General features: G+C 45.5%; 1 protein-coding gene across 3 annotated transcripts in view; it reads right to left on the minus strand.

Moving 5' to 3' along the window:
• STAB1 (stabilin 1) overlaps nt 1-13,376 on the minus strand; it is a 115,486-nt gene extending 102,110 nt beyond the window's left edge. Inside the window, exons 1-8 of one of the 3 annotated variants that reach the window (XM_054034529.1) lie at nt 13,330-13,376; nt 11,997-12,151; nt 9,004-9,140; nt 6,525-6,640; nt 4,085-4,170; nt 2,541-2,610; nt 1,039-1,134; nt 371-487 (exon numbers count right to left, since the gene is read on the minus strand). In XM_054034529.1, the coding sequence (XP_053890504.1) occupies nt 371-487; nt 1,039-1,134; nt 2,541-2,610; nt 4,085-4,170; nt 6,525-6,640; nt 9,004-9,140; nt 11,997-12,077 (703 nt within the window). In that variant the 5' untranslated portion in view covers nt 12,078-12,151; nt 13,330-13,376. Of the gene's footprint in view, nt 1-370; nt 488-1,038; nt 1,135-2,540; nt 2,611-4,084; nt 4,171-6,524; nt 6,641-9,003; nt 9,141-11,996; nt 12,210-13,329 lie in introns of those variants that run through there. The other 2 variants (XM_054034528.1, XM_054034530.1) reach the window with 2 other exon arrangements.
• Nucleotides 13,377-13,885: the final 509 nt, after the last annotated feature.

Consider the following 13,885-nt stretch of genomic DNA (forward strand, 5'->3'; position numbering starts at 1 on the left):
TGGCTACACCGTATGATTATTCACACAGAACTGATTAACTCTCCAGAATCCTGTCCCAACACGACACATTCCCTCCAGCTCGCCTACCTACACAAGAAGCAGCCTCGAGGTCTTTAGTTTGGTTTTCCAAAGCTCCCTTACACAGAAATCTGTTGACTTCAGAACAGCACGTGACACTCAGTTGTGCCCAAGTCAAGGGCTCAGGCTTGGGCCCCACGCATGTGGGAAAACATGGCAGCACAACCCCATTCTGCTAGAGGTGCAGCAGTGTTTGGTGCATCATTGGCAGCCCCACGCCACATGGATCCAGTCACAGGAGATTGTCCTGAATATAGGATTAGGAGGATTTGGTCACAGGGAGGTGTCTCACCTTGGCATATGCTCCCACTCTTTCTATAGCCTGGCATGCAGTCACATATTGCCTTCCCATTCACCAACACACACTGGCCATTGCTCCCGCAGTCTCGACCTCTGCAATGGGGAAGTTCTGAAATCATAAAACAAAGGGATGGTTCCCTCAGGTGCAGTGGATGCCTCTGGATAATACAGCTTATCATCTGAGGAGGCCAAGAAATAATTTAAATGATTCCTATTATTATTATTTGGGTTTCAGTAGTATGCAGAGGCCCCAGACCAAGATTGGGGCCCTGTTGTGCTAGGCACAGTGAACAGCACATGTGAATAGTAAGGAAACTGCCCACGCCAAGGAGTTTACACTCTAGACAGATAAGGGAGACAAAGGGTAGAAGAAAGGAAGCATTAGCCCCATTGCACAGACGGGGAACTGAGGCCCAGAGAAGGCTGTGCGACTTGCCCATGATCAAAGCCGGAGTCTGTCACAGACCCAGGATTGATTCTTGCTCTCCTGAGTCCTCACCCAGTTCCTTAACCACAAGCCCATCCTTCCTCTGCATTTTCAGACTATTTCTCCTCCTTACCAGCCTTTCCTAGGTCTAAACAGTTTCTCCTCTGGGGGCACATATATTGAGCCCACTTCATGATTTCTAAATTCTTTGTGAGGGAAATGCCAACATTTACCTTGATCACACTTCGGGCCAGTGTAACCTCCATGGCAGGTACAGCTTCCATCACCAGAGATCCCGTGGTTGCACACTCCATGCTGACAGTCACACACTGCAAGAGAAACCCACACAAGCACGTACTGGAAGCTGCCGGGAACAGCATGGGTGCTTGGGATATATCCACTAAACACACTGAAAGCTTATAACTCCAATCCAGGCTTTTAAGTCTACAGTAGGGTGACCAGATAGCAACTGTGAAAAATCAGCATGGGGGGATAATAGGATATAGGACAAAGCCCCCAATATCAGGCCATCTGGACACCTTAGTCTACAGGCAACTGTACTTTAGCCTCTCACTCTTAGAGGCCAGGGCCATAATGAGGTTTTGCAAGCCAGTCTCAAAAGGTGGAGGGTGCAGGGACTAAGAGCACTGAATCCCTGTCTGAGAATTGCAGGGGCAGGCAGAACACAGCCATGGGTGGAGCATGCCGCTCAAATGCAGCATCCACACCACCTTTTCAGAGTCCTCCGTCCCCTCCTCCTCTAGTGATTGCTGCCATCCACCTGCTAGCATGGTAGGAGAGAGGCCAGGGGACAGTTAGTGTCACTAAAGATGCTACCACTCTTTGAATGCAAGCATGAGGATCTTGGCTATCCCCTATGCCAATACAACGGTGCGGGAAGAGGGGGCAGGCATAATCTGGCTCTATGAAATGCAACGTGTGAGAAGAAGTGCAGGGATCTCTGCCAACATCAAATTTATTAGCTTCATGGGAAGGGCAACATGGGGGAAGCTAAGACATGCTTGGGAGTGGGAGGGAAGCAGCAAGCAGCCAGCGGGCGGGAACGGGGGTAGCAGTAGAAGATGTGTGGTTTTGTTTTTCGTTTTTTTTTTTTTAAACCGAAAACTGCAGAGAGTTTTGGGTTATGGATGCAAAGGACAGTGGGAAAGAGGGGATAGGAGAAAAAAGGGACTGATCTGAGATCCCAGGTGAAAGAGATTGAGAACACCCATACTAAAAGGGTGTGATGGCTGTGATGATTTTTCTGTTTATTGACTATAGGAATAACAAGCTTACAAGTGTGTGGCAAACTGCTCACCCTATTCCCAATGATTAAGGCCACCAACTGTGGGCTTAACTTTCCAATGTGGGCACCCTAACAGGATGCCCAAATCCACATTCTGGGAGCTCAGGAGTAGGTGAGGAACACCAGCGCTGAACAAGTCTCAGTGCTGATTCCAGTGCCCAGAAGTGGGATTTAGACATTCTAATGCTGGACCCACATTACACACTTGATCCCACAGTTTCAGCATCCTCCCCGTCAGGCAAATGCAAAACAGCCTCGTCCCGGAGGAGGAGAATGATGAAAAAAGGCTGCAGTTATAATTTGCAGACAGCAGCACCCGCCTCTCCACTGATCAGCCCTCCTATGCCATCCTCTTCCACTGCATTCATTTAGTGGTACGTGGGGATGTCTCTTTGCAGTTGATTTAGATTGTTCATTGCTGTAGTTTACCTGATTGACAGTCAGGGCCAAACAGATTCTCATCCAGACAATCTTGGCAGGCAGAGCCGCCATACCTCCCCTAAAAGGGCAAAAAAATTTGGTCAGTCATATTTTCTTATGATGTCACTTAGTTCAAACTGCAAAGTGATAAATAACTCTTGTTACGTCTCTCCTCTTCCCCTTTTTATTTTCTGTTCATGCTCAGGTGATACAACATAGAAACCTGCTCTTACAAGTGCCTTACCAATAGCCCTTGCAGTAGAAAGGAGAGTTGATGTAATTTTACCAATGAGCAAACAGCAGAACAATCATGGCAGTCATTGAAGAAACAATGTTCTTATCATGACTAGAAACAAAAGTACCAGCTCTCTCATGCTCTCTCTCAGAGGGCTTGATCTGAAGTTCATTCATGTCAATGGGACATTTTCTGTTTACTTCATAAGGCTGACTATCAGGCCCTAAATTATTACTATATCCAGTTTCCTTTCAGACTAGCTGTGCTGAACCACATACGTTAAACCTAGTTTTAATTTTTATCTGGCCTCTTTTTCTGCTGATCTGGAGAACATGTTGCAAATTGTGGCCTTTTTTGGTCTCGCTCATGGGTCTCGTCAGCCAGTCAATGGGGTTGTGATTCTACAATCCTCACAGTGTCTGGGTGAATTCTTTTATGACTGGGTTAGACCCTTCCTATGCTCTCAGGCACCAGCTGGGTACATGAGGCGTGTATGGGTGCTGTGAGACCTGAAGCAAGGAAGGACCTGACAAGCCAGGGAGCTGTGTGCTTAATTTTGCCTCATTGCCTCCTCTAAGGTGAATTACCACATGCACATTTAAGATGATGTAGGAGGGGTGTCTTTCAGCTTGTTCCCACAAGACTTGTATGAGGGGCAGTACTGACCTGAATCCATAGGAGCGCCCGTAACAGCAGAACAGAGGCCCTTTTACCATCGACCTTCTGGAGGGTGTTTGTCAAAGGAATAGGTACCCAGACCCCCACATTGCAGGGTGGACTGGGCCCTGGGGGTGGTTTGATGTGGACAGCCCAGATAGAACTGGTAAAGATTCTGCCCATCTAGGTGGAGTATAAGGCCCAGATCCTCCAAGCTATTTAGGCGTTTCGGTGGGAGTTAGGCAGCTAAACACTGTTGAGGATCTGGACCCTAAACCCCTTTGGTGTGCACATTATTGTCAAAGAGAAAAAGTAAATATGAAGGAAGTCCTGCCCATTAAGGTCCAAACACACCAGACCTTCTTTCAGCCCAAGGGAAACTATAGGACACAGCTTATTTCACTCAAGGAATGGGGAAAAGCCCCCCACACTTGTCAGCTCCATCTCTTCCTAGAGATTCTTCCAAACTCTCACAGCCCTTGCTTCCTCATAGCACGTGCCTTGTAACAGCACATGAAGGGGAATTCATTAGTCCTCCACAGCTGGCCCAGCCCTGCTCCTCTACAAATCCGTACACTCACAGAAAGCAACTATACACTTTTGGCCAGCCAGAGGATTAATGCCTAGCCTGCTGCCCTCTCACAGTACATCCCGTACTGACCTCACAGGTGCAGGTTCCATTCCGTGTTATACCATCCAAACAGGTCCCATGGCCACTGCAGGGCTTTTCAGGTCCACCAGGGCATTCTGGCAAACAGGAGGCAGGCCACAGATTAGCAAAATCAACATTTCTCTGTTCCCATATGCATGTTTACTACAACCATTACTGTTATTGCAAACAAATGGACTCAGAAGGAATGAAATGTCTGCCTGTGGGTGGCTTCAGTTGTGTTAACAAAGGGGGGTTCCTATAGGGTTAACATATTTAACAAATAAAAAAAGAGGACCCTCCACAGGGCCCTGGCCCCACCCATTTCCCACCCCCAGTCCTGCCCCAACTCCGCCCCTTCCCCGCCCCCTCCTCCCTCCCACTCCCAGCCACGCGAAAAGGGCTGCCCGAGCGCTACTGGTTTCATGGTTTGCTGGGCAGCCCCCAGACCCTGCGCCCCCGGCCGGCGCTTCCCCAGCGCAGCTGGAGCCCGGGAAGGGAAGCCCCCAGCCGGGGATGCAGGGTCTGGAGGCTGCCCGGCAAACCGTGAAGCCGGTAGCGCTCGGGCTTCGGGCAGCCCCCATGCATCCGGACCCTGCATCCCCGGCCGGGCACTTCCCCTCCCGGGCTCTGGCGGCGCAGGGTCCGGAGGCATGGGGGCTGCCCGAAGCCCGTAGCGCTCGGCTCTTAAACAGAGCCGAAAAGTCAGGGGAGGAGCAGAGCTGCCGCGGCCGGAGGCTCTGCTCCTCCCCTAACTCTTCGGCTCTGTTTAAGAGCCAAGCTGCCCGAGCGCTACCGGCTTCAGACCCTGCGCCGCTGGAGCCCGGGAGGGGAAGTGCCCGGATGGCGGCTGGGGTCTGGAGGCAAGGGGGCTGCCTGAAGCCCATAGCGCTCGGCTCTTAAACAGAGCCGAAGAGTCAGGGGAGGAGCAGAGCAGCCGCGGGAGGGGAAGTGCCCGGCCGGCATTTTCCCGGACACGTTCGGCTTTTTGGCAATTCCCCCCGGACGGGGGTTTGATTACCAAAAAGCCGGACATGTCCGGGGAAAACCGGATGTATGGTAACCCTAGGTTCCTATCTCCACTGGATCACAAATGGTTTTATTTTTCTGTTGTCATATATGACAAACACTATCCATTCTGTTAGGGACAAAGAGCTATAAAAGATTCTAAGGAGCTGTAATTTACTTAGGCCAAGGGGAGCTGAGGACATTCAGATCTTTGCAGGATCAGGCCTTTTATTGTTAACTCCATTAGAAACAGGGAAAACCTGAACAGATTTTCAGCCAAATATTCAGGAAAGGCCAGTCATGTTGGAAGCTCAATTTGAGACAGCCCCAGGCCTACTTTTCAGAGGTGTGGAGTGCCTGCAGCTCCCACTGACTCCAACTGGAGTTGGGGTGGGCAGCACCTCTGAAAACCAGGTGCCTGGTGTCTCCAAATGCGTCCTCCAAAATGGGAGGGGGCTGCTTTTGAAAATGTTATGCTTGGCCTTTTGGGTCAGCTGTGCTCTGACAGAGGCTAGAAGCTTATTCAAGCCACCCAAGGCTGAAAACAGGTTAGAAATCTCATCTCTGGAAATGGGGAGTCTTCTATTTTCAACTGGGCTGGCAAGAGTGTGGGATTTGCCTCATGTAACTTAGGCTGTGTTTATATATACAATGCAGCAGTAGCGCAGCTATACCAATACTGCAGTGTGTCTGGTGAAGATGCTCTAGGACGATGGGAGATAGCATAAAAAAACCCATGCATGCGAATGGAAGGAGCTTCTCCCACCGACATAGGGCTGTGCACATGAGTGTTTATGTCGGTGTAACTTATGTCGCTCACAGGGGTGGTTTATTCAGACCCCATGTGACATAACTTATGCCGATACAGGCTGTATTGTAGACATAGCCTTAGTAATTTAGCTTCTTGGCTTCACTACAACCAGCAAATATTGAAACAGGAAATGAGCCAAACATTTTCGGATTCAAATAGCTTGGTCTGAAATATAACTGAGGATTCAGATTGGTTATTTTCACTCCTGGCTGGAAACTTCATGTGGTTATGGTGGCTGTAGAGGTGACGAGCTGCAGAGTATATAGGGGTACTGAAGTTCGCAGAAGGAAATCTCTCTCTTTTTCCTTGGAAACTTTCTTAAAGAAAAATTCTCTTTTAAAACTTTTTTTTTAAAATAAGAGTACCTTCTGCAAAAGGGAGTTTTGCCATGAGTCAAAACACAACAGGGCTCAAATCATGTGCAGGGGAGAAGTTCCCTTCCCAAGACCTTCAAACTTCCCTATATGGATACGGAAAATCTTGGGATCCAGTCTAAGTGTCTTGGAAACATGAAAGAGAATCCTGAAAACAAATCACTCCCCATGGAGTTGACCTGCAGGACTGTTAATTCTAGGGCAGCACTTTGAAGTGCCTTGACCTGTCAATGGCTGTAAGGACCCATGAAGAACCTACCATAGCACTCAGTACCCCAGAATCCCGGGCAGCATTTTTTCTCCTCAACTTCCTTCTTACACATGTGACTGCACCCTGGTAGGGAAAGGGTGTTTTCTTCAAGATTTACAGTGTATCTTAAACAGAAAAATCCAAGATCAGTGATTGTAACAAACAGTTTGGGACCCAACCTATTCTGTATAGGTTGGACTGGATAACAGACTGATCAGGACAATGATGGGAGATTTCTGAGCTGCTTTTTGATTCATACTGAGTAAACTGTTTGAAAACCACTCCATACGAATGAAGAGTGCAATACACTGTCCTGGGGCATGGAACCACAAGCACAACCCAGGCTTAGGAGGTCATATTATGCAGGGCTCCGATTAATTCATTAGCTTCCAATCAAATACTGGATCAGATTTTGAGTCCTAGTCTTCATCTTCAAAGCTCTGAAAGAGCTGTGCTGTCTCCAAGACTGACCCTCCCTGCCTCCCTCATATTTGTGATCCATGGGAATAGTGAAATATTCACTGGCAAGGTCAAGGTTTGTGGGAGATGGAGACAGATCACCAGCTCCACTAAGGTCACAGTGTGCTGCAGAAGGGGCTCAAAGTGACCTTAAAGTGGCCTTAAAGAGGAAACTGAGGATTCCGCCTCTGGAGTGGCGGGGAAGCATGTCAGAAACCTAAGCTGATATACAGCAGGCCTGGCTGGTTTTACACCAGCTCCCTTGCCTCACTTCTGCCAGAGGGTCATGTTGTGGGCAGGTGGGGGCAGGGGAAGATGCTCCAGAGTCAGAGCCAGAGAGCAATGCACTCTGCTGATCTCCAGCATGGTAGTGCAGAGTGGTGAGTTTAAAGTCACTAATGCATTTTTAATCCTTTGTCTAATTCACAAAGGAAGGAATGGCCATGTGATTAATGCACTTGATGGCGATTCGGGAATTTCGGGGTCAGTTCCCAATTCTGCCACAGACTTCCTGTGCAACCTCAGACAAACCACTATGTTTCCTCACTTGTAAAATCAGTCTGATATCCTTCCTCTCACTTGTCCCTCTGGCTGCCATATCTAGAGCATAAACTCTTCACAGCAGGGACTGTCTCTTACTGTTTGTGTACACAGCTCCTAGCACAGTGGGGCATTGATCTCACTTGGGGCCTCTAGGTGCTTCAGGAATCTTCATCATCATCATCATTTATAAAGGAAGCGTTAAAAAATATTAGTGCCCAGTTGTATTATTATTACTCCCTTAAATTTATCTTTGGCAAGAACTTAACCTTCCTTCATTGACTCAACTCAAGCGCCTTGTTCCACACTTTTACTGCTTTCATTGTGCCAGTCTGATCACCAAATACATCTGCAATAACTGCAAAATGGCTGGGGCTATTTTTAAAATGTTTCAAACTAGTAGTAAGGCACAGAAAACAGTGGACAATAGAGCTCCATGTTAACTGCTAAAGTTCACTATTGACTAGATTTGCAGATAATAATCTATAGTGTTCTGTTTTTGTACAACCTTTTGGTAAATTCATTTTCCCTTCACCCTTTTCCAATTACAGTTCAGCTACAGAAATGTGTTCAGCTTAACAGAATGAGCATAGAAAATACAGGAACAAGCAGTACATCAAAAGGAAAATAAGAGGGTTAAAAATTCAAAAGTGACATTGAATTTGGTTTGGTTGCTAGAACAGCAGAAGGGAAGTAATGGCTCCTGGGTCTATAACTTGTTCTGTCCTTGCCTCAATATGTGACCTTGGACAAATAACACAGACTAACATTTTTAATCTTGGGTGCCTAGAGTTAAGTACCTCACATCCCAATCCCGCAACTTGTTCTGGGTATACAGGTCCCTGTGACCACACAGAAGTCAATGGGGATTCACAAGGGTCCATTCACAAGAAACAAGCTGCAGGATTGGGGCCATAGACTGTATTTAGGCCCCTAAATAAAAGTGTCTTGATTTTTAGGGGTACTAGTACCTGCAACTCCTGTCTGAACTCAGGTGGAGCTGTGAATTCTCATTACCTCTGAAAATCAGGTTACTTTTATTAAAGGTGCCTAAATATGGGTTTTGGTGCTTAACTCTGGGTGCTCAAATCTGAAAATTTTGGCCACAGTTTCCTCCACAGGGTTATGAAGTGTAAGGAATTAATGTATGTTCAGTTCTCTGAGATCTTCAGATGACTGCACTAAAGAAATATCACTATTAAATACTCATTATCTATACATCTATACCCATGAGTACACATACATGAACTATGCACTTCAAGCTGCCTCTTCTTTAACACTAAACCAGAATTATATTGCTCCCCACCCAATGGTAGAAACCAGGCACATCTCTCTTCCTTTATTCTTATACAAGGCAACTGCTCCCTGGCCCGCAAAAAACATGCCTTGAAATGCTGACTTATATGTGAGTATATACAATAAATACAAAAGAGTTATAGAATGGCTTGTAAACCTGATATGGCAGGCTGAACAGGGAGATGGGCCTTACCTGCAGCCTCTCTCTCCTAGCGCCTGGGTCATCTTTATCCACCCTTTTGGACACACCACTTTGGTGGCCACAGCACAGGAGGTGCAAGGTGTAGCCAAGGTGAACATCGTCTTGATATTGCAATGCATGGATTTTAACTTAAAAAAAAAAAAATAGCAAAGCATTAAATTGTTACCTTTAGTCACTGATCTCATCTTCCCCCATTACCTCCCCACCCTGAGGATCCTGGTTTACACTGGGAATTTCATCAAGGGGGGCCAGCAGGCAGTGTAGCTACTTTAGTGCAAACCACAAATGCAGACAGGCTAAACCATGACTTTACACTGGTAGCAGCTTACTCCTGCTTGGATCTGGGTTAAGGTGCACCAGGGCAAAGACAGCTATTCTGGTTGCTGACTCCAAGACCTGACTCGAACCTTATTTTCTTTTACTAGAGTAACAAATGTTAGTGGGTAACATTCCTTATTGTGCAACAAAGATGAGGTCAGATGCTGACTTTGCTTCTCTTTGTAAATAATTGATCTCTTTTTTCCAGCACATAGAGGCTCCCACCACAATCAGAGCCCCATTGTGCTAGGTGTGCACAAACACAATGCGCTGCTGCAAAGAGCTTACAAACTAAATAGACAAGACAAAGGGTGGAAGGGGAAAAAGGTGTGAAGTAATTTGCCCAAGGCCATGCTGCAGGACAATGGGAGAGCCAGGAACTGAACCCAGTTTTTCAGAATCCCAGTCCAGTGCTCTGCCCACTAGAACACAATGCACTCCTGTTTTGCTCAACCTGATTCAGGCCTGAGAAAAGTCTCCACAAAGTACTGTCACCAACAGGACTGATTCATCCATGGCCTTTGTGGCATGTTCGAATTATTGACAGCCCACCCAAAAAGAAATGACACTATAATCCATCCTACCCACCCTGCTGAGACTCTGCCCCGCTGTACAAGTGATGGCCTAGGCCGGTTTGGAGAATAGATCTGAGACCTGCATGGGTAGAGTGGATGGGTAAAGTGGAATTCATGGCCTGCATCTGCAGGGTAGGAGCTCTGACTCTTATCAGGGGGTGACTATGGAAGGTCCCAGTCTGTACAGAAAGGGCAGAGTGGTGCATAGTGGAATGGTGAACAGGGTAACAGTGTTCTTTATAGACAGTATATGGAAAACAAGGTATGATAAAGCAGCAGCGGCTCAAGCCTGGGACTGTACGACAGAAGACCCGCATTCCAGTTCTGACACAGTTTCACTGGGTGGCCTTGAGCAAGTCACTTATGCTCTCTATTCCTCAGTTTCCCCATCTACTTCCCCTCCTTCACAAGTGAGGTGGCAATGCTTCATTCATTAATGTTTCTAGGGCACCTTGAAAAGCGTGGTTGGAAGGCATGACAGAAATACAATATACATTAGATTCCTTGTTCACTGCACTTTCCAGACAGAGTCCCTCCAATTTTGCATTGCACCTGCCTTTGATCTGTTTAATAAAAGAGCCACCTGAAGCTCGGGCATTTGAATGCCCTTTCAGTGCTCTGCCTCCTCCTAAATCATGCCTTTTTAGATGGATGGCCATCCCTAGCTCCCTTTGCTAATAGTCTTAAAGTCTCTCCTTCCATTGCCAATCCCTCTCTACTGTTTGGTAGAGGGCAGTCCTTCCACAACTCAGCCACTAGAGAACAAGATTCCTACATGTCTTATGCAACTTCTAACTTTATAGGCTAGTTTATTCCTCTGTCAGCAGGAGACAAGAAACACAGTGGCAGCAGACACTTTGTAATATGAATTAACATGCCTTCCATCCTACTGAAACGGCTAATCACCACAGAGCTGAGAAAACCAGTCTAAATAAAGCCACATGCACATTCCTCACAATGCTGCTAAACATGAAAACTGAACTGGGTGTATGAACCAAAACAAAAATTTAAGGGAAAACATTTCGTATTACTCATACGGATACTGCCAAGAAACAGGTTTCAAACCATTTTTTTCCTGTTGCATCAAGGTGCTCAGATACAACGGTGAACAGTGTAGGGTATTCACCTAGATAGATCTAATTACACACCTACATAGCACTCACATACAAGTCTACAATAACTAATCACTAAGTCCACTATCTAGCACTTACTCGCAGCTCTACAACAAACCAGTCTGCAGGCAATGAAGGGATTTTATTTATTTGGTAAGGAGAGAGATTTCAATTGCAAGTTTTTAAGGGTTTATTGTAAAATCTTACCATTTTTTAAAACCTGTGAGCTATGACAGACAATCCTTTGACAGTGAAGAAGCCATTGTTTGTTCATTCACTGAGACAGCTGCACTGTCTGATATGAATAAACACTGCTGTACAGATTAGCATGCAGTAGTTTACTGCTACCTCCTCATGCTCTCCTGGGCAGGTTTGGGATTGGATTCTGGACTGGGTTTTGCTTCTGTTGGGTTTTAAACAGGGTATCTTCTCAGTCTCTCTGAGAAGCATGAAGGCTCATCACTTAAATCTCACTTTGGGCACAATGTCAACCTTAACCGTTTTCAAGCCAACTTTTCTACAGCTGCAGTTTAGAAATACTTTTAGAAAACACTGAGGAAATTGTACAAGGCACGTTAGAGCTCAGTCCTACCAGGGAAAAAGTCCCCCTGACACCAGTGAAGTAAGTGGGAGTCGAGGATGCTCAGCCTCTTAGAGGATTGGGCCCACAGTCCTCATGCTGCTATTGTTTCCTCTTTGCATTTAGTGCTGATAATGCGTAAATCAAAGTTTACTTAAGATCCAAGCAAAACTCCATATCCTTAATTTTACATATACAATACAGACTATAGATATTACATACACACAGAGGAAAGGTAGCAGATTGTCTTAAAGCTTAATTAGGGAGGTGATTCAACATATAACTAAATTCACACTGAATTTTTTTTGGGGGGTGTATGCTTCAGTAACACAGCCGCCATCTAAAAATGAGTAATTTCCTACGACCATTTAACTGTGAAATAAAGACTTGCGAACTTACCTTCTGACTCTGCCCTTCAACTGTGGAAATGAACCAGGCTGCTAAGAAGGAAAACAGTAACCCAGGAGGACGCATTTTCATGCTTTTACAGATCGGACCCTTTTCTTGAAGGGGGGGTTGATGTAGAGGATGCAATTTCAGTAAGATAAGACCGCCTACTAAGAATCAGATCCAAGAAAAACCAGAGGTTAAACATAAACAGGGAGAAAACACTTTCACACTCTGGATCTCCTATTCTAAAGTATACAGAAGTGATTCTGCTACTTTTAACGTCAAACGTGAGTCAACAACAGCTTTTTTTCTCTCTCTCCTTTTTTTAAACACACACACACACACACACACACACAACCCTGTGAGTAGGTGGTTTACTGAAAACAGGAACATCTACGGATTTCCTCCCACATATCAGTTCAAAACAGATGGAAGGAAATCCTTAGTTTTGAACTGATTGGAATGAAATATGTTAACTATATCCTTAACTGGAAGCAAACCCAAGAGACAAACATATATCACGGATAATCTGGATGGCAAATCAATTTCATTTCATTGCTGATAATACAACCAAGTCAACTAAAAAACACCACCCATCCATTGCCTGTTGCAGCAGATATTTATTTGTTCTATAAGGCAAATCTTTGCAGATGGTCTATACAGTACTTAATAAAGAGAACAAATATTGCCTATAAAGCAAAATTGGCCCCTTCGTTGGGGTTTGATGTTTATTTAAACTGCATGAGTTGCTCAGCGAGAAGAGTGTTACATTTAGCATACAAGCTTCTCTGTGGGTGACAGCAAAATATAAAAATTATTTTCTAAACACGTTACTGGTAGCTAAAGTAATTCAGGGAGGATGTTTTTCAACACTCGGAGTAATCAAACGCTTAAATTTAAGAGACATGCTTGTCCTTGCATTGAATTTGCAACTGAATATCTCTTGCTGGAGACAGTAGAGAAAATTAAGATTTACAACACGTTTGATGGGCGCTTTATCTACAAATGTTGCCAATAGCATTCACTTTATTTAGTGGTGTCAGGAATTGTCCAAACAGCACTTAGCTGTAAATACTATTAGACCATGATGACAGTGACTAAGTATATTAATAGGTTTATTTAGCCATTTCAGATGTGTGTATAAGCAAATTGGTCATTTTTAGAATTTATTTGTGTGTATGTATAGATGAACACAGAGTGTATTAATTCTTAATACTTATATAGCACTTTGCATATATATATACACACACCCAGAGCATGTATTAATATACAGTACTTGGCATACACATTCCCACCAACAGAGTACATAAAAACATAACAGGAAAATAGGTACTATAGTTACTAATGCTGTTAATTGTAGTCTACCTCTTCTCCCATCTAACAGAGAGATAGAGGCTGACAAACAGCGGTGCTATATATCTCACAGCAACAGGAAGCAAACAAGGCCTGTATAAAAAGTCCCAGCCCCGCAACTCACGTCCAGCTTGATCAGACGATTCAGCCCATTTGCCCCTATGAATCATTCTGATGCAACTGCAATCCCGGGCAAAGGGCCATGCAGGCAGCATATCACTATGGAACACACCTGGATAGACCCAGCCTCAGGTCCATACCAGAGTGAAGTACAGATCAGCGGAGTGGCGTCAGGTGCCAGCACAGTCACCAGAGGGCCTGGCGTTCAAAAGTGTTGTGTTGGGATAGAGTGATGGGAGGAGGAGGACAAAAGACAAACTGATATTCAGGAGAGGGGAAAGGGAAGGTCATGCATCTGTCCTTCCCTTTTCCAAGCATCAAGTACTCCCAGCCCAGCTCCACTTCAGCCATCATCTCTCCAGCACCATACCCACCCCAATCCAGTCACCTTCCCAATGGCAAATTTTCCCTTGGCTTCCATAGTG

This window comes from Malaclemys terrapin, chromosome 7, assembly GCF_027887155.1.
Source record: "Malaclemys terrapin pileata isolate rMalTer1 chromosome 7, rMalTer1.hap1, whole genome shotgun sequence".
Taxonomy (NCBI): Eukaryota; Metazoa; Chordata; order Testudines; family Emydidae; genus Malaclemys; species Malaclemys terrapin.